This window comes from Dendronephthya gigantea, unplaced genomic scaffold (assembly GCF_004324835.1).
Source record: "Dendronephthya gigantea isolate DGI-Jeju-01 unplaced genomic scaffold, DenGig_1.0 000001F, whole genome shotgun sequence".
NCBI classification, from domain to species: Eukaryota; Metazoa; Cnidaria; class Anthozoa; order Malacalcyonacea; family Nephtheidae; genus Dendronephthya; species Dendronephthya gigantea.
Genome location: NW_021163011.1, coordinates 3,191,948 through 3,212,255, shown reverse-complemented (window position 1 = coordinate 3,212,255; position 20,308 = coordinate 3,191,948). Strand labels below are relative to the sequence as shown.

Here is a 20,308-nt window from a genome sequence, read left to right as displayed (position 1 = left end):
GATATTTTTAGAAAGACCGTTGCTATTGTTAACGAACTGCAGTAAGTCACAACTAGAAATGGTCCATTCAGAATCGCCGTATAAATGGACACGAAATTTGTAACTGCTCAATTCAATACAACAATTCAACAGAATTCCACTCGCGGCTCGCCCGTCGTAATTTTCTTTTACATGCAAATTGAATTAGTCCCCGCAATATAAAACATCTTTCGCACCCACTGGACTCTCCTTGAATTCTGGGCGCCAGGTCGTCCACGCAACGACAAGACCTGCAGTGAGTCACAAACTTTTAATCTATCTTGAAACTGTGAAGACTGTCAAAGTGCCTGTGTTCACAGCTATCGGCTCTTCCGCAGCCCCTTTTCCGGGCAAATAGGGCGGGCGCCGGGTAGTGTTCACAGTTGAAAATTTGCATTGGTAAATGTAAAACGCAGCGAGTATCACGATGAATTACTGAGTAACGAAGTGTTACCCCCTGTTTTAGTTCCTTCGAATATTTTTACACCAAATACTTCGAAACTTAGGATTTGCTATTTGAAAATGCCAACTCTGATCACAGAAGCCTGCATACGTTGTAACCACCAAAGGAACTAATCTAAAAATTGTGGGATTATAAAAATTAAGCTAGATTTCCGCCACCGGAAATAATAAAATTTACCATCCAAACGCGCTCACAATCATTCGTATATTTGTCGCGAGTCCAACCGCCTCTACAAAAACAGTATGAGTCGACCATTTCGGATCCCAAGAGAGGTGTCGAAAGTGCATGAAAGATGAAAAGCAAGGTGTGTTGCATGGGGTATTATTTTTTTATAAATTCGCACACATGCAAAATTTCCTTAGATGTGGTAGATCTCTCGCAATGCAGTCTGGCTGATTTCCGTACTCGTTCACTCTGCTAATATCCTTGCTTACAATAAACCATTTTTTATGATAGCGCACAGTTGCTTCGTATATCGCATTGTTTGGAGAAGTTGTGAATTGTATTTGATAGCGACAAAAGTCCTTATGACTTGGTCTTGACCCGTCGCTAAATGCCGGTAATAAATCATTTGTCTGCTGAAATGACAATAGTTTATCATTTGGTCGTTCCAGCATGGCGTAGTTTATATTTTTTATGGTTAAATTGCGGCAGTTTTTAGCGCTTTTTTCGTGTTCTAGGATGGCATTGTTGATGAAGTCCACTGCTGAAAGTGCTGAATTCCTAGCATGGCTGTGTTTTTTATCTACATTCACCCATTCCAAACATGGACACCAATGCTTTTTAACACTAGCCTGGGGGCATGTGCGTGATATAGGAACTTCTACGAATAAACTCTGACCATGTTTTAGGTTGGCAGGTACTTCTGGGTAACTGAGCATGTGGCGAAACGTGGCGTATACGTCAAACCATGACGTCAAGCGGTCGGTGTTGGTTTTTAGATTCTTCGAAATTTCTGGGTACTTTTCTAAAACCCATGGTGGAAACGACATTGAAAAAAATGGAAGTCTTTCTTCGAGTTTCCCCTGCATCAAAGCACGTGCTGAGCCATAGCGAGCACCGTGATCTCCCATGATTATGAGTAACGTATTACTTAGAGTATTGCTTTGTTTTAAGTCTTGTAGCAGCGACAACAGATCTGGTTCGATTTTTGCAGTATTACTGTTGGCATTGTGGGAATAACGGTCTGGATGGAAGAGAAATAATCAAAAATTTAATTAGATGCGGTAGTTGGAGGGGGTTTATATTGATATATTCATGCAAGCAATCGCTTTCAAAGAAAACGCATTAAACTTGTTCCCGTATGGCAGCATTTGAAAACAGTTTAGAGCGTTGTTTAAACATTTGTTTTCATCTGCACGTATTATGCACAGTTTTTCGAATAACCGTTGTTGCATGACGTAATCATATATTGTATTGAATTTTCACTTAGTCGCCTGGTGATCGCTTTGCTTTTATAGCTTAGCGTGAAACACCGTGTAGCGACGGCTTTATTTTGAGATTAAAGAATTATAATATTATATTATTAATATTAATAATAATATTAATATTATGATTATTATACATATATATATGATAAGCTGTTCCATTGCGTTAAAACAAATTATGAAAGAATTACACTGATCCAAAAAACTTAATCAGCAAATGCCTAGTTATGGACCGCAACGGTTCCTTTTTAACCAACAACATTTGACTACATGCCCTCCACCGGAAGGAATAAGTAGTTACCAAGTTTTGAACAAATTCATCAACTTTCCTTTTAAAAGACAATTAAAATGCCAGTTATCAGTTGCGCAAATGTCTTACCGTTATATGAGAAAAAAAACTTGAATTTGTTTTTGAACATTGCAAACACTTCTCGAATATAATCAAACTGAACTTTTGATATGGTTTTGGAACCCAGGCACATGTCTCCTTTTAATAATCCTGAAGCCATGGTATAGAACGGTCTGGGATAGAAATCAGTGGGTGGATCTTTGAAGCCCATCAGTCTGTATTGCCATGTACCAAGAGATGGAGTGTCGGCGGAATAACCAGTCAAATAACCTCGTTCTGAAATTCAAAATACGTAGCGAAAACTTGGTTATAATATAGTGATCACACAACAGCAATTTTATCTGACTTCTATCTGATATATATTTTATTTTGTTGAAAAAGCTAGGAAGTCATGTCGCACTCGTGAGAATTTTATAACAATTAGTATGGACACTGCTTCTTTGATTTACTAGTTTTCGACTTTCACTGAAATATACTATAGTGCCTTTGTCACTATAGTATATTATCACTTTGTCACTATAGTATATTGTCACTATATTTAACTAGAATTTCCAGAAGGATTGACATGCATCTTCGATCGATCAGATTACTTTAAATATCGATGACTTTCTCATGTTTGATAAGCCTTATTATTCTCTCCAGAAACTGAAAAGTAAAAATTCATATTTGTGTACATAAACTGAAACTGGTAGAGATAATTAATTGTTAAAATATAGGCTGTTATTCATTTTCCATTCCCAACCCCGACATGCAGGTTCTACTATATTTTCTACTTACTGCAGCATTTAGCAACAGATTGGTAGAATCCAATTCCTGCACCATCAACTTAATTGTTGACTTTAATTGTTGATATATCAAATTAAGTAAATTAGCTTGAAGATACACCACGAAAGTACAGCCTCGTTCCCAGGCGCTTTAAATAAAATTTTAAATATAGGAACACTACAGGCTTTTACATAGATCAGTGGCTAAGCTGAGCGAGCGCGCAATGTGAAAGCCTATAGTCTAGTGTTCCTATATTCATTTTATTTAAAGCGCCTGGGAACGAGGCTGACGAAAGTATTTAATATTGCAATGCTTTCGGTCCGTTAAACCGGGTCTTCATCATGCAGTGCAACAGAACGAAACAAAACAGTGCAACAGACAGTTGCACTGACGTTGAAGGCCCAGGTTTACGGACCGAAAGCTTTGCAGTATTAAATACTTACGTGGTGTACCTACAAACTAATTTACTTATTTCATGTCATGCACCATGCAAAATTAAATGATGATGAAGTCACCAGAAAAATAACAAGAACCTTTAAGTTGTTTATATATCCATGTCCATCCATCTACGGGCTTGGGGTTACTATGATGGCGTCTTGATTCATATTGCTCCAGTTCTCCTAATCCGGTTAACATAGCGGTCAGTTGTTCTGTGGTGCCGTCTCCTACTATAGAAAGCCCGTTAAAAATGAACGAACCAAGTTCATCTTTTAGATATTTATACGCTTTTGCAAGCGTTCGTTTCGCATTTGCATGAGAGAGTGAATCTATGCCAATGATCAAAATATTCAAGGGTATCCCAGGTTGCTTTTCGGCCCTGCGTTTTAATAAATGTTCATGTGGTACTGGCTGGATAAAAATCTCCTTATGGGCACCATCAGTTTTGTGGTCAAGTACATATTCTACTTCGATAAATTCATCCGTAATCTTCTCTGTTGTATTCAATGCTGGTACAGGAACGCTTGTGCCAAGAATGTACTTAAAATCTCCATCTCGAACGATCCGACGATATTTCGCTGCAGTTACCTTCGGATCTAAACGCGAGAAAAGAGGTAAATGACCTCATATTGTTAGTTTCTGCCCGACTGGCGTCGATATTATAAAAAGTAAAAGATCACACACCTAAAAAATGGATTTTTCCGTTTACTAATTTTCCATATGATTTATGCTTCCAGCATCTGGGCATAGACACGTCACGAAGTAATTTAATTATTGATGGATGGAATGGATCGATGTCTGGAATTTTGCATGCGAGTTCTGATCTTTTCTGTTCTGATTCGAGCGACGTCGGGCACTCTCGCTATATGCAAAAATAAGAATGTCGATTGTTTACTGCAGGATTTTTGATATATTAAACGTGTTACTGATGTTGCACCAACAGCACACAGCTTGCCAAAATTCAGCGTTACACTCGCAATGTGTAGAAAATATGCTTACTGCATTAAATAGAAAATTTTTAATGCAGTTGTGAGTTGTACTATACGCCCACAACATCGATAACCCTAATTTCGTGAAAGTTTCTGCGATGATTTTAAAGGTATACCAAAAAGCCATATGCACCTTCACTTTAGGAATAAGGATGATTTTTTAGGCCACTTTATAAAATATTCAGTAGCTTTTAGCTGCTCGACATCAGATTGTAAGCAGTTTTTTAAAGTGTGATTGTTGCATGGTTAATTTTATCATAGAAAACCAACAACGCTCTAACTATTATATATATATATATATATATATATATATATATATATATATATATATATATACCCGTTTGCAAAAACGTTGGCCGCAGATAGATATATAGATAGATACCCGAAATCTAATTAGAATTGCATATGTTGTGTAATATGATTGAAATCCCATGCAAATGTAATCATGCATATGCAATTCTAATTAGACTTCGAGTATCTATCTATCTATCTATCTATCTGTGGCCAACGTTTTTGCAAATGGGTGTATATATATATATATATATATATATATATATATATATATATATATATATATATATATATATATATATTATATGAACACTTCACGTCATTAAATATAGCAGGTACGCGACGTACGAGGTGACTTTCGTAAATGGACTTTTATAAGGTGAACGTCAGTTTTAAAAAAATGTATATATGAGAATCTTGTATTTTACTTTAATTGTTTTATAATTACCTATTTCAGTTCTAAAATTGGCGCGCGATAAACCAGGAGTAAATACAGACAGTGCATGAGTGGAAAATACCTGTGCTTCAGTACGGCTTCTGCTGATCCATTCGTCGAGACCAACTGACTTTTCCACATCTTTAGGCACATTTAATGATGGCATCTGAAATTGTTAAGGTTAAAGGTTTAAATGTTTTCCGAAATTGGATTTTTCTCATATAGAATGAAGCGAAAATCAGTTTCAGTAGTCTTCAGTGCATGCGTGCTGAACCTGATTATCGTTATATAAAGTATATATTTCCTGCTTTAAATTTCGTTGACTTTTGTAAATCGACTTTTATATATAGTTTGATATTTGCGGTGAACGTCAATCTTAAAAGAATTATATCAGTGTCTTTCTTGTATTTTACTTTAAATGTTTTATAATTCCCTATAAAATATTCTCTAAAATTGGTGCGTGGAAAGTGGAAAATACCTGTGCTTCAGTTCTGTTTCTGCTGAACCATTCGTCATGACCAACTGACTTTTCCACATCTTTAGGAATCTGAAATTGCAATTTGCAAGGTTAAAGTTTTTAAATCGCATTTTCAAGGTTAAAGTTTGGAAAACATTTAAAAATGTTTTCCAGAATTGGATTTTTCTCATAGAACAAAGCGAAAATTTTAGTCTTTTCAGTGCATGAAATCTGTTTGTCGTTAAAAAGATTTATCAGTAAAAGATGGTATTTAAAATATTTTGTTAAATTAAGAGGTTGACGTGAAGAACTGGAAATATATTAATTTATCCGCGCATGCACTCAGCTGTGACAACACTTTGAAAAAACGAATTTGAGTAAAAAAAAAGTTTAAAAAAATGGAGCACGTCGATCAAAAACGTAATAATAAATGTGAATCGAATCAGTTGCAACAGCAATATACTACAATAGACCTTCAAGCAGTCAGTTGAGTCCAGGTTGGTTGACCCACAATGTTTGACACTTCATGTAGGAATGACGCTTCATGAAGGTTCATGTAGCAATCTCATGACACACTCGTTTTTTTCCACCGATAATTTCTCATGAGAAGGTGCATGACCTTCTCCTAAACTGCATGCTACTCCTTCTATATACTAATTCTCTTTTACTATAAACTCGGTCTCGGGCAAAATTCTTCAAAAATCGTCAACATATATCAATATATCAGACACAGAATTTGCGTACAGACGTTTAATTTTGATCGTGCAGAATATGCGTGCAGTCGTTTAGCTTCGATTAAGTTCACAGAATATGCTTCCAGTCGTTTAGTTTTGATCGAGTACACAAAATATGCGTGCAGTGCCATTTAGCTTGGATCGAGTACACAGAATATGCGTGTAGTGTGGCTTAGGGTACAAACACAAAATACCTGGGTGCGCATCTGAAATACCTGGGTGCGTATATATTAAAACGAAAACGTACTATCATTACAACACTTTTTGCTTACGTAACGTGTCGTATGCCAGAAAACAGTCCAAGTTGAATGAGCCACTGAACCGCCAAAAATATGTCACATGCGACCACGATTCATTTTGATTAACCAAAATTAAAATTGGCCGCATGGCCAAAGACTTGTGCGAAAAAACCCCCGACCGAATTTATTTAAAAAGCTCACTCGCACTCACACTCATTGAGTGTGACATAAATATTTTGTTAATGCTGGTCAATGTCAATGAGAAAGTTCTTTCTGAATAGGTGGAAAGATTTAAGGTAAAACACTGGAAATCAAGCCCCTATACGACTGGAAATAACGTCATGGAAACGTTATGAGAAGTTTAAGACCTCCCACTCAATGAGTTTGAGTGTGAGTGAGCTTTTAGAATACAGGCGTTAGACTATCCTAAGAACAATGGCTATAATCAACGCCGGCAAAGTTTAATGACCTGCACAAATTATAGTAAGTAATATTAAAGCGTTGCCACCTGCCTGTCAACGAACTCAAACTGGCAAACGTGAAATCCGACCGGAATCCTCATTCTGGATAGCAGCTAGACATGGGGGGCGGACCCATTTGGAAAATTGGGGGGGGGGTACTAACAAAAAAGGGCACTTTTTCATATATAGTAATAATATTTACCGAAATTTACTAAATACTACCATACACACGTGAAGACAGAGACAGTAAAATAATTTTGTTTTATAGCTCCTTATTTTGAGGCTTGCAAATATACTCCTGCATGGGGCTGATTGTTCTATATTTTCTAAAGTTTTGAAAACGAGCGGAAGCACATAAATCAGTTAAAACGCTGGATTCAAATTTAACCAAGAGTTAGCGTTAACCTGCTTTGAATAACTGGTACCTGCATGTTTCGGTTTACAATAATTATAAGGCACAATTAAGTGCTTTCCTAAGAAGGAAACATTTATTGATTTAAAGACGGTTGAAAGTGTTTATCCCGCGTCACTTGCAGTTGGATGACTATATATATACATGCATGGAAACAATTTATCAATAAAAATGGTTTCTCTGTAAATATTAGTTTTCCGTTTTAGATAAAGCTTGACAGCATGTAAATTTCCTAAGATTTTAAATATTTATGGCATTCATGCTGAAATAGAAACTATACCGTTGCTTCAGTTTGCGGCAATTGATTTTTCTTGCGACAATTTTCGGCTCTAACTTGCTCAATTAAATATCTTCATTCCTGTTCTAGAAAGAACTCCATTCCTACAGTCTTTGAAGATCAAAGACAAGGTTTTCCCTCATTATTAATAATTTATCGTATTTTCTCACATTGCTTGCCTGACGTTCATGCAATTAAGTTCGATTATATGAACGCAAAAGCAAGGACTAAGTTTAAAGTTTAAACCCCCTGCTCTCGTTAAATCGTAACTTTCGCGCAGCTTATCAGTTAAACTACCGAGTTCTCAGGTTTCCTATTGACTTATTCCGTCGTCTCTGTCGATTAGTATAAACAGAATAATACAGGCGGCTGGCTTATATGTATTGCATGATCTGCATGATCACATGCAGTAAGCATGAGCCGTACCACGAGCATGAATAATAAATCAATTTTAACTATCCATGCCACGAGAGCATTTAGTTATTAATCCTGCCAAAAATGTAGCCTTATATAACCTCCTCGCGGAGTACTATTACATTTGCCGACAGCGATAGTAAAATATATACAATGGCGATAATATTGATACCATTAATTAATAAACTTTTATCATTCATGCATGCATCCGAATACGAGATACCGGAGACCAACAGAATGCTCCCAGCGTAAAGCCCGTTTTTCACAGAAACCGTGAAGTGCACAAAAGTTAGCATCAAATGGGGTATATTAAACAACTGCCTAATTATAAATTAGACAAAACAATCTAACTCTCCTGACGAAGCCGAAGGCCCTCAGGTCGAAACGTCGAGAGTGTTTTGTCTAACAATACCATGCACATTTGATGCTAAGTTGTTTGAAGACGCTGCCACGCGCTGCTCCCTGGTTATATTGGAACTTACCTGTGTATAAAAGCTCGTTTTAATAACAACATTTATATCTATAAGAATCTTTTCTCCACATTTAACTGAATAACACTACAAAAATGATCATATAGTATAAACCTAGAGCGAACGCCAACCAGTTGTATTTATATTTATAGGATATAATTATTTATTATTCTTACATGCATGCATACAAGTATATCAGCATTCATGTATGAGATGTTTCTGATAGACGCATTCCGTATGCATGGTTTTGAAGTGTGGAGTGCGGGAACATCGCAATAAGTAAGGTACTAACCTTCGTTACATGTTCATGTTTCATATCGGATCCCTCTTTCTGAAGAAAATACATTGCTACAAAAGTTGTTGTCGCTACCAGCATTGCGAATGGAACCAGAAAGCGAATTTTTGACAATATCTTAATCCGCATATTTATTATTGTATGGCATGCAGCTGTTGTTGTCGTGTAACTTCCACCAAATTTTCCGTTCTGTGTTTTGCATATGCCCTTTGCATTATAATAAAGAGCACTTCTGTATGACAATATAATTTTTGCTACGACGCTGATTACTTAGCAACGGCGCTAGTTGCGCAGACGTTTACCGCGTTTTACATAAGCATTTGCTTGGTATTTGCCCAAACAAGCAAACTAATTGAATTTGGTGGTGTAGGGGTCAATCTTGCAAAACAAAGAAACACCACACGCGAGACAATATAAGTTGCATTAAATCCCCGCGGGCTAATATTCGTGAACACGTCATTATTAACAATGATTGATTTCAATAGTTTTCGGTTTTTTTGAGACACCCTGTATAGGACGCCTTCAAACGAGGCATTTTCACGGACATGCATGAAAGCAGCGGCAATTAACGTGATAGCTTATATTGGCTATATTAAACTGCAATATCGATCAGCTAGAACATCGGAGGTTCTTAGCACGATTCAAACGTTTGTTTAGTTATTACAAAGTCCTGGCAGCATAATTAATTTCCTGTAGCTTATTTCTAGCAAAATAATTGACAAGCGTTGTCGAGCTAACCGCGTCGTTAGATCTTAAACGGTCTATGTCAAATTTATGCCATAAGATCGCGGTGTTTATAATATATATAGTTTCCTCTATCAATACTTATAATTACAATTTAGCTAAATACTTGTTTGCAATTAAAAATTTTGTCGTTTATTTCAAATGCTTTAAATTATACATGCACTCTTGTGCTATTCAGATCATACTTTAATAAAAGGCGCGTTCACATGCACGATTCAATTTTGCGGATCCAATTCATTTCTGACATATCATTATGGAGTGTATTTTATTATGGAGTGTATTTTTTTTTATATTTTGCCCATATATATCATAACATTTATTATACCTAGATCTATTTACAATATAATTCCTAGAAAAATGGCTAGAGGCCTACAAGAAACCTTTAAGAGGTTTTTATTTAAGGTGCCTAGTTGTACAAATACTAAAAATAAAGTTCTCAGTGGCGTAGGAAGGGGGGGCACTGGGGGCACGTGCCCCCCAAAGTTTTTTCAAGGGACCAAAAGTGCCCTTTTTGTGAAAAAATGCCTTTTTGGGAAACGAAAAGAAAGAAAAAAGTATCTACTATTTCCCAATAATCCTTAAATTGAGAGGGATTTGTGGCCATTTCAGAGGCCTATATCTCAAAATTTTCTCGGGGGAGCATGCCCCCGGACCCCCCTAGCAGTACGAAGCCCAAGAAATACGAAAAATGTTCTGCGGTCGGCGGTCCCTGAATCAAGCCGTCCCTATAGATATAATTTTATTAACCATTTTAACCGTCATTTTTATTAACCAAAAGTGCCCTTAGACTGAAGCTGTTGCCCCCCCAACCTCTGGATGCTTCCTATGCCCTTGAAACTTCTATCAGTATACAGTCAACTAAATTTTAGGACTAGTTGTCTATAAGTGTATTTAAGTTAGGAATATATAAAGAGAGAGGAAAATAACAAAACATAACAAAGCAAAACAAAACTATTTACAGTGCAATATTGTGCTAGTATTGGAGATCTCCAATACTAGCACAGTTTGAAGTGTTTTTTTTGCCATACTTTTACTTTTTGCCATAGTTTGTTATTGGTAAAGAAGTACTGGCTGTACCGCGTTAGTTTTAGTCGTAAGTCAACAAACTTCTAGCTTACATTGCAGTTACTGTATATATATAAGCTGTAAAACATACAGCTATCACTTTGCTGCAATCATGTCCTCCAGAAGCTGTGGAATTGCCTCATTTGAAGGCGTCGTGAGTATGGCAACGCTGTTCTGGGACCACAACTACTACAAGTTATACATAGGTATAGCTATTGTCTCACGTGTTGTGTTTCTTTGTTTTGCAAGTGCGTCTTCGAGCTGGCCGCGTCGTGAATCTTAATCCCTAGCTAGTATCGCTATTTGAAAACCGACTTTATGCCTGTTTTCCACTAGCGATATTTTTCGCGCGAAGCGAATTTTTTCCTTTGTATTTGAGCAATTCGTTCCAGATGGTTGCAGTTGAGAGTTGAAAGTAAAATGTTACTTCGCGCGAAAATTATCGCTAGTGGAAAACCGGGTTAAGATGGCTGGGAGGAAGCGTCGGGAGTGATTTTTAAAGACCGCCTGTTACGCAATCGTCGACTTAATGATTTAATAGTACTTAGAATACAGTGGAAATAAGAGATAAAACCAACATGTATATTAAATAATTATAGCTACAACGCATTCTATTATAAATCATGCACATATAAATAGTGTATAAAATATCTCTTAATACAAAGTATACACACATTTTAGAAGTTGCTCAGTTGTAATTCATATAACATGTAATGTACAGATCATTCATATCTTGTCATGTATTTTCATGTTTCCCCTGCTTTTACAGCTTTTTTGTTCTTTCCAGAAAGTTTTGACATCGTTTTGGCGCATTCTCGATCAGCCTTGGTTATTTTGGAAAAATCCAGTTTTTCGAGCTGCGGTATTTTGTTGATGATGTAATCTCTATAACCCTTGGTGTCCTCCACTGGATTACCATGTACAGTTAGGGACCGTAGGTTACTTAATGATGCAAGTTTATCGATTTCTGCCATCCTTTCAATGCCGTTACCATGTAAGTTCAGAACCTTTAACTCGGGATAGCCCAGTATCACCTTGAACAAGATATACATTGAAGTCCGAATCAACTCAACTACATATTATCTTAATTTATCTAATTGTTTCAGCCAACCAGAATGTAGCATTTGGATTGGTACTCGAGTAAGATTTTTACTAAATATAAGGGAGGATTCAGGATTTCACAATTTCAATTTTACAATTTCAATTCAAAATTGACTCTTCAAGTTTCTTGCTCTTCAAACAAAATGGCATGATTTTTAGCCGACTATAGTGACAATTTATTTTCATTTTATCTTAACAGCAATTGAAACTATATATATCCGTCACCTGTAAAACAAACAAGCACACGTCAGTAATTTGAAGACTGTTTTGGCGGCTTCGCCCTCGCAGTCTCTAAATATTTACTCGGAACACCTGTGCCTGTAATTTAGAGCAAGACGTCGCAGAGAAATTTAACAGCCATATATTGTCTAACTGATACAATCTCGATAAAGGTTAGCCATGCACGCCACTCGCCACTCGGTAAAATCAAAATGCACTGCGGGTTTGCAATCCAAATTAACATTTTATTCTTGTTTCATCATCAAAAGACAAAACCTTGTTTCCTATAAAGATTTACTGACCTTATCAATTGCTGTGAGATAGTTGAATGATAAATCCAGCCACGAAAGTTGAGACGGACTTTCAAGAAGGTTTTGCATCGTTTCCTCGAATCCATTGAAGTTTGTTAACGCATTGTTGTTCAAGCGCAGAGCATTCGTTTTATATTTGTTAGTGTCCTCTTGTTTCTAAAAAGGAGCAACAATTTATTTCTAACTTGAATTTTAGTTTACATGCATGCAGCAACCCTCGCTATTTCAACCAAAGAAAGTAATTTCCTGAACTAGCCAAACCTATGTTATATATATTATGAAATGACTCAAAGTCAAATGGGTCGAAATATTTCTATTATTTAAGCAGGCATTTTATGTTTTCTTAGGGTTAAAAATTCAACCTTCAAAACATCAAAATAGTACAAAATCAAAAAAGGACAACACGTCTTAGAAGGGTTACTTGAGTCTGAACCTTGATTGGAGTCGCGCATGTCGCATTATGCATGTATTCCTCCATCTTCCTAGTCAGTTAATGACATTTTTGGCAAATAAACACGCTGTACTGGGTGCCTTGCTAACCAACAATAATCTACTACAGTCGGTTTCATCCGTACACTACACAGGAATCATCAACTGTAGACAAAAAACGAAAAGAGTGGTCCAAATAATGCGTGCAATCCTAAAAACTGATTCTCATATGCCACCGACAGTCGGCGATGGCTATTGTCGGTGATTACTGATGAATAAAGTGCTTTGTTATTTTGAATAAATTTTCGGCTATACGGATGAAACAAACTGTACCTAGTGGATGGATTTGAACAAGCACTCTCTAGTACTTCGTAAACAGAACAACATAATCTCATATATACAAGATCATATATGTATATTCGTATATTCAGATCATATATGTATATTATGTATATTCAGTTTTAGATACCCAGTGTGACGTCATTTGTGATAAGAACGAAAAAAGTGGCCAAGAGTGGCCGGGGTGAGTCACTTTTTGTTGACTGTCGATCTATTTGTTTTAAATAACAAAATCGAAAACATTTCTAAATTAAACAGGAAAACAGTTCGTTTTGTTTTCCCCAACACTTGAATGATTAACATATATACATATATATATATATATATATTATATAATTATATATATATATATATATATATACAGTAGGAGGCAAAAGTTTGAGTCCAGTCGTTGTAGAATTCCAGTATTAAATCCTGGCAGCGTATTGGAGTTAAGACATGCGTGCTAGTGTTTCAGTACTGTAAACTATATTAATTGCACACTGTTTTGGTCCTAATGATCTAAATTATAACAAAATAAAGTTCTCATTCCTTTACACTGCCCAAGATGGGTAGGAAAAAGGGCAAAGTGATGGTGCACAAGGACAAATAGTTCCATTAAGTATTGAAGGATTCTTTCCTCGTAAGATCGCAGAAGAAGTGAGAATTTAAAAAGGTGGTATGCAACTAACCTTGGAGAGGTTCGAAGAAACTAAATCCTACTCAAGCAAACTTTTAGCTGCTTTGGTCATGCTCGGTTTGGCAATATTGAAAGATATAATAGGATCCTAATTAAAGAAAAGTATCATCCAATTCTTCAAGGACATGGAATTTCATCTGGTACAAAGATGATCGCACGTCTAACTACATGATAATCACCCTAAGCACATGCACATCTTCTATGTGCCAGAAATCGTTTAGAAGCAAACTCATTCTGGTGATCTCGTTGTCATGGCTTTCCACCTCATATTCCAGATCTAAAACCTATGGAGCACTTGTAGAACCGTTTTAACCGGAAGAGGGCGAGGCACAGACCCGCCAGCCAGGCTGACTTGAGGCAAGTGGTCAACGAATGCTGGCAAGGTATTGAACGTGTGACATTAAAAAACCTATGGAATCTATGCGAGCAAGAATAAAGGTCATTTCAAGAGCAAAAAAGAGGGAACTAAGCAATGACATGTAAATGCATGTTTGCACATTAAAATACGTAAAAATGAATATCATAACATCTCATAGTTGTTGTACAGCATGTATTTTTCTGTTTACTTGTTTACTTTTTTCTAGTTCACTTATCGGTAAGGTTTTCTGTAGAATATTAATATATGCTGCTGAAACAAAGAAATACAGTCACTGGACTCAAACTTTTGCCTCCTACTGTATATATATGTATATAGGCAAAAGTTTGAGTCCAGTGACTGTATTTCTTTGTTTCAGCAGCATATATTAATATTCTACAGAAAACCTTACCGATAAGTGAACTAGAAAAAAGTAAACAAGTAAACAGAAAAATACATGCTGTACAACAACTATGAGATGTTATGATATTCATTTTTACGTATTTTAATGTGCAAACATGCATTTACATGTCATTGCTTAGTTCCCTCTTTTTTGCTCTTGAAATGACCTTTATTCTTGCTCGCATAGATTCCATAGGTTTTTTAATGTCACACGTTCAATACCTTGCCAGCATTCGTTGACCACTTGCCTCAAGTCAGCCTGGCTGGCGGGTCTGTGCCTCGCCCTCTTCCGGTTAAAACGGTTCTACAAGTGCTCCATAGGTTTTAGATCTGGAATATGAGGTGGAAAGCCATGACAACGAGATCACCAGAATGAGTTTGCTTCTAAACGATTTCTGGCACATAGAAGATGTGCATGTGCTTAGGGTGATTATCATGTAGTTAGACGTGCGATCATCTTTGTACCAGATGAAATTCCATGTCCTTGAAGAATTGGATGATACTTTTCTTTAATTAGGATCCTATTATATCTTTCAATATTGCCAAACCGAGCATGACCAAAGCAGCTAAAAGTTTGCTTGAGTATGATTTAGTTTCTTCGAACCTCTCCAAGGTTAGTTGCATACCACCTTTTTAAATTCTCACTTCTTCTGCGATCTTACGAGGAAAGAATCCTTCAATACTTAATGGAACTATTTGTCCTTGTGCACCATCACTTTGCCCTTTTTCCTACCCATCTTGGGCAGTGTAAAGGAATGAGAACTTTATTTTGTTATAATTTAAATCATTAGGACCAAAACAGTGTGCAATTAATATAGTTTACAGTACTGAAACACTAGCACGCATGTCTTAACTCCAATACGCTGCCAGGATTTAATACTGGAATTCTACAACGACTGGACTCAAACTTTTGCCTCCTACTGTATATATATATATGGTCATTCTGAACAAAAAATTGCAATAATATTCTTGTATGTTTGCATGGTGACAGTCAAGTATTTAATACTGCATAAGTATTTAATACTGCAAAGTTTTTGGTCGGCTAACCTGGGCCTTGCAATATTAAATGCTTATTGCACTTATAAGCTAAATTACTTAAAAAATTGCAAATCAGCAAGCCATCAAGAAGCTACCCTTTATATACTAGTTTGATGATATAGTATAGATATATGCAGTGTATCTTATTCTTACACTCAAGAGAGACTACAAAAAGGAGGCAGGGGGTTAGGAGTCAATAGCAATTTTCAATAAGATAATTAAAATTATAACTTCAATGACCCATTGTTATTTGGGAGTATATAATAAAGCTATATACTGAATTACTGATACAATAAACTTGGATAATTATAATCACTGTGGTGTAAGTATCTTCCACTAAGAGTACTGTATCATCTGTCTTTGTGTTAAAGGATCAAATGCATTTAAATTGTGCTTAAATTAAATGTCATTTAATACATTACTTATAAGAAATTGCTTACAAAACAGAATAACAGCTTAAATCAAATGGGTTTGTTTTGTAGATAGCAAAGAGAGTTAGAGATAAGGTAATTTCGACAATAAGAGACAAGTCATGTCAATACAGAGAAGTCTGTGAAGTGAAAGTATGTGTTAGACTGTTAGCTAATAACAAAAATTTGCTTGTCTTAAAAGGTATAAAGCAAACTATTTTTTTCACTGTCAGTTTTTTATTCTCACAAGTCAGGCCCCCAAAGCTTGATTGAGCAGAGCTATGTAAAAAAACTTATCAATATTAAACTACAGGAAACACCAAGATACCTGCAGTGCACATCATGTACTGCAACCATTGTTACATTTCTGTTTTACTGAGAACAAAACATTAAAAAAACGAAAAAGGCAAAAGGTTGAATATATTTTTCTAACTTTTATTCGAGTTCAAAATGTTTTAAAAAAGAACGCAATTAAGAAGAAATCATATTGCAAACGTCAGCAGATATAGTGCGCGAAAACCAGCGGGAACCGATTGTAAACAAACACGCACGATGCGCAAAAATCATACCAAAAAGTAGAGTGAAACTTTTTAATTCTTATTTTTACCTACCAACAAACTTCGCAAACATGGCCTTGGTTCTTCGTCGAGCACATCTAAATTGAAATTAAAAGAATGCAGCTTTCCTATATAGATTAACGCTAGTCATCTTTCGGTTTCAATTTGTATATTTTTGTAAACAGTATTAAACATACTTTATTAAAGACGATAAAAATTAAACTAGTAAAAGAAAGTATCGTAACCGCGCACGCACATGCTAAGTCTTAACGAATAGGAAATATAGAAGAGTTGCCAGAAAATATTAAGCAAACGACAGAAGCTTATACCTGCAAAAGCCGCCAGAGATCGAAAAGAATAATCCAGCGGTGGTGCCGAATTGTTTATCGTATCAATGGCATGCGATGTTGAACTTATTCTGCTTTTAGACATCATGATCACTTTTAATTGGGAAAGCTTGCATAGTTGATGTTATTCTTCGTCCTCGTATAAAACTTTGTTGGACCGTGCACCACCAAAGACAACAATTTCTGAAGAAGCTTCGTAGCAATTCTTCGTATCTATCTGGAGACCACCGACGGCGTTGTCATGGCGACGTCAGGATATGGCGTGGTTTCTAAGCAAGGAATTACGGTCAACTCGGCCCACTAACTAACTCGGCCCAACCAACTCGGCCCACTGTCGAGACTAAGTCGGCCCACTGCCGAGGCCAAGTCGGCCCACTACCGAGACCAACTCGGCCCAACATCGGACAATGTTATTCAATGTATAAATGTGTTAAATATTTTAAAATTGGAAAGGAAAAGGTACTCTAGAAGTTGTTACTGCAATATCGTACTGTATGATCGCTTTTTATCCAAGGTAAGTCAAGTCAAAATTTCAATATTGGCATACTAAGATTTGAAAATCGCAAGTACAGGCAAGTGAATTCATTGCTGAGAGTTGATTACTTGTATAAATATATGACATTCGAAGTTTACAGTAGTCAAACACATGTGATTTTGGTTTTTTTAATGCCGTGAAAGCTATTTGCCAAGAAATGACTTTTAGACAAGACATATAAACATACAATATACAAATATACGTAATAGAATAGTTAATAATTATTTACATTATTTACATCGATATATACAGTGTATCCTATTAAATACCCCGCCACCATCACAGTTCACTGGGTGCAAGGGCCATTGACATGGGCACAAGCATGCAACAGTTGTTTGCTGGTCATTTCACCAGCAATGAATTTGTCCCAATGTTCAAATATTCTGCCTTGTAGTTTTCTGTATTTGCGCCGTTGTTGACGTTTCAATTTGTTGTCAGAAACTAGACGAACCTGTACGGACACCAGACGAGATTCGCGATGTAACAGGTCAACCAGCAAGTAGAAGGGCAGGGATCCACGCCTTGCGTTGTGGTTTAAACGATGGTGCCAACCCTCAACATCATTGTTGGTTCTAACACTTTTTTTGAATATGCTCCAATTCTCCGGAGACCAAACTGTGGAATTGATCCAGGTATCACTGATGTACGCGACCAGGGCTTGGAGGACAGGTGTGGTTGCCAAAGCCTTCAGCTGCTCAAACATCTGGCTAATGTGCTCGTGGGGCAAAAATGGCAAGGCCATCAACCGTCTAATGTATTTATGGGTTGAGTCGTCCTCGTTGTATGCTGTGGTCAGGCCCAACCCTTGTACTTTCCGCCAAATTGCTTGGGTCCAATGGAACACACAGCCTTGAACTGATGCACCTGGGAACACCTTTGCCACTGCCTGCCATAACGCATGCTCGAAGTCGATGACAACGCCTTTCAAGCAGAGACCATCAGCAAGGAGGTTCTTGATGGCCTTCAACACGTGCTTGTAGTCTCGCCTTTTTTTGCCAGACATTAAGATAAATGCCAACGGTATCTGTTAATATGAAAAAATAAAATACAGCAATTTAATTTGGATCTAAAAATGAGGACTTAGTTGAATGTATTAAATATATATATTATATATATATATATATATTTACCTGCTTCACGTCACTGTTTTGTCTCACAAAGGCATGAATTGAGAATAGCTGCTTGAATGGATCTTTCACAACTTTGAAAGTGGCATCCATGTACCAAACCTTTGCTTGCTTTAGTAGGGCGATCATTTCTGGGGTGCTGAATATGAGGTGGCGCCGACCTCCAACCTTCACGTCTGCCTGCAGGAAATCATCTGGTATGTGGCGTTCGTCAACCTCAAACTCCAGATCAGTGGGCTCCTGTGGTCTTGTCTTCTGTCTTTTCCGGTTTGCTTGCCTAGCGAGATTACAAACCTTAGGAACAGCAGCGCACGGGGCATCTGTGAAATGGGCAACCAGAACTTCATCGGCGATAGCTCCTGCAGATCGAAAGAAGTCTTCCATGGCTTTGGCTTTCACCTCACTGATTATCTATACAAAGCAGAGATGATCAAGAAGACAAATGTTATGACATGTAGATATAAGGTGTTGACTTTTAAATATGAACATGCGAAATGACTACATGTGTTTCACCTTTGCTGCTGTACCTATGCCACTGGACGGTTGATGTGAATGGACCTGCACACCTGGACTAAAGTCTGTGCCATGCTGCCTCACAGTGGCCAGACAATTCGTTGTCTTGTTGCGGACAGTACAACGCCAGACAATGTTGTCCTCGCCATACTTGCGTTTAACCGTGTACGAATGTCCAAGGTTGTCCACCAACTTACATTTACCGCGTTGCGTAGAGGACTCGATTTTCTCATACTCGATGACACGGATGGTGTCCTCAGGAACAATGTTGCCTGGAGCGCCATCTCTAATTGACTCTTCCTGAACTGTGGGTGGAATTTCGTAACTGCCAAAATCTTCATTTTGTGCCGAACTTTCGCGTGAGGATGGTGGAGTTGAGGAATCATTGCCCAAGTTCACTATCAGGTCAACCATTTCACTATCAACGAGTTCACTATCTGTATGAAAAAATAAATAAATCTTGGTTGGTTGCATGGAATAAATAAAAAAATAGTGTTTCAGTTATGAAGGGAATAATAATTTTATAGCATATTTCACATACCAACAGTTGAAGAAGGTATGATGGTAGGTTGAATAGAAGCTTGAGAAGCACCAACGCCTACCACTGTACTACCTAAAGATTGAAAAGTTCATATGATTAAAATATTGCAGTTTTATCACAGTGTTTCTTTCTATATAAACAATAATTATTCCAATGCTTATATATGAGCATTTTTCTAATAGTTACCATGGGGAATTCTCGAGCTTTCGGCAAGTGGCAAAAGAAATCCAGCGCTCATGTTGAGGCAATCATCACAACGCCAGTCGATCCTGTCCATTCCTGACAGCGCTCCTGTACCGCTGTTGGGATATCCCGGTGTCGCACGTTCTGTGCTGCCATCGGTCACATCCATCGCATTGAATGCCTTCTTGTCTTGCTCGGACGGAGTTCTTGCAGCGAATGCAAAGATCTTGATCGGCCATCGTTAAAAAGAGTCTTGAAGTGTTGTAAACTGTGGTGTCGCGAACGAGAAGTGAAAGAAAATGCTTTGAATCATCACACCTTTTTATAAACTATTACTATGATGACTCATCGGCCTCATGAATGTTTGTTGTCTCTGTGAAAACAATAACAGTGGCAAAACAACAGCATTAACGAAGGGTTATTAACAGTTACTAATTACTACCACTATGCAGATGAAACTCTGATACATTTCTGTCTT

The 20,308-nt window shown here is 37.1% G+C and overlaps 3 protein-coding genes across 3 annotated transcripts; all 3 read right to left on the bottom strand.

Annotated features, from left to right (window-relative positions):
- Positions 1 to 789: 789 nt before the first annotated feature.
- Positions 790 to 9,332, bottom strand: LOC114528741. Its single transcript, XM_028550432.1, has 7 exons — positions 8,933 to 9,332; positions 5,655 to 5,723; positions 5,259 to 5,342; positions 4,145 to 4,322; positions 3,556 to 4,056; positions 2,288 to 2,533; positions 790 to 1,667 (listed from the first exon to the last, which is right to left on the bottom strand). The coding sequence occupies exons 1-7, from the start codon at positions 9,062 to 9,064 to the stop codon at positions 811 to 813; spliced, it is 2,067 nt and encodes a 688-aa protein (XP_028406233.1). The 5' UTR covers positions 9,065 to 9,332; the 3' UTR covers positions 790 to 810.
- Positions 9,333 to 10,692: 1,360 nt separating this feature from the next.
- LOC114525650 (leucine-rich repeat-containing protein 51-like) lies at positions 10,693 to 17,186 on the bottom strand. Its single transcript, XM_028547055.1, has 4 exons — positions 16,914 to 17,186; positions 16,639 to 16,682; positions 12,367 to 12,531; positions 10,693 to 11,778 (listed from the first exon to the last, which is right to left on the bottom strand). The coding sequence occupies exons 1-4, from the start codon at positions 17,017 to 17,019 to the stop codon at positions 11,491 to 11,493; spliced, it is 603 nt and encodes a 200-aa protein (XP_028402856.1). The 5' UTR covers positions 17,020 to 17,186; the 3' UTR covers positions 10,693 to 11,490.
- Positions 17,187 to 17,752: 566 nt separating this feature from the next.
- LOC114530782 lies at positions 17,753 to 19,999 on the bottom strand. Its single transcript, XM_028552406.1, has 5 exons — positions 19,834 to 19,999; positions 19,648 to 19,719; positions 19,107 to 19,543; positions 18,597 to 19,004; positions 17,753 to 18,490 (listed from the first exon to the last, which is right to left on the bottom strand). The coding sequence occupies exons 1-5, from the start codon at positions 19,997 to 19,999 to the stop codon at positions 17,753 to 17,755; spliced, it is 1,821 nt and encodes a 606-aa protein (XP_028408207.1).
- Between the last annotated feature and the right edge of the window lie 309 nt (positions 20,000 to 20,308).

What these genes read in the sequence shown, in the direction of transcription:
- LOC114528741 (XM_028550432.1), bottom strand. Translation starts at nt 9,064, where the DNA reads ATGCGGATTAAGATATTGTCAAAAATTCGCTTTCTGGTTCCATTCGCA. An exon ending in AACATGAACATGTAACGAAG is followed by an intron (nt 5,724 to 8,932) that starts GTTAGTACCTTA and finishes TTGCAATTTCAG; the next exon opens with ATTCCTAAAGATGTGGAAAA. An exon ending in GAAACAGAACTGAAGCACAG is followed by an intron (nt 5,343 to 5,654) that starts GTATTTTCCACT and finishes TAACAATTTCAG; the next exon opens with ATGCCATCATTAAATGTGCC.
- LOC114525650 (XM_028547055.1), bottom strand. Translation starts at nt 17,019, where the DNA reads ATGATGTCTAAAAGCAGAATAAGTTCAACATCGCATGCCATTGATACG. An exon ending in ATCTCTGGCGGCTTTTGCAG is followed by an intron (nt 16,683 to 16,913) that starts GTATAAGCTTCT and finishes ATTTCAATTTAG; the next exon opens with ATGTGCTCGACGAAGAACCA. An exon ending in ATCTCACAGCAATTGATAAG is followed by an intron (nt 11,779 to 12,366) that starts GTCAGTAAATCT and finishes ATCTTGTTCAAG; the next exon opens with GTGATACTGGGCTATCCCGA.
- LOC114530782 (XM_028552406.1), bottom strand. Translation starts at nt 19,999, where the DNA reads ATGGATGTGACCGATGGCAGCACAGAACGTGCGACACCGGGATATCCC. An exon ending in CATACCTTCTTCAACTGTTG is followed by an intron (nt 19,544 to 19,647) that starts GTATGTGAAATA and finishes TTTTTCATACAG; the next exon opens with ATAGTGAACTCGTTGATAGT. An exon ending in AAAACAGTGACGTGAAGCAG is followed by an intron (nt 18,491 to 18,596) that starts GTAAATATATAT and finishes TCATATTAACAG; the next exon opens with ATACCGTTGGCATTTATCTT.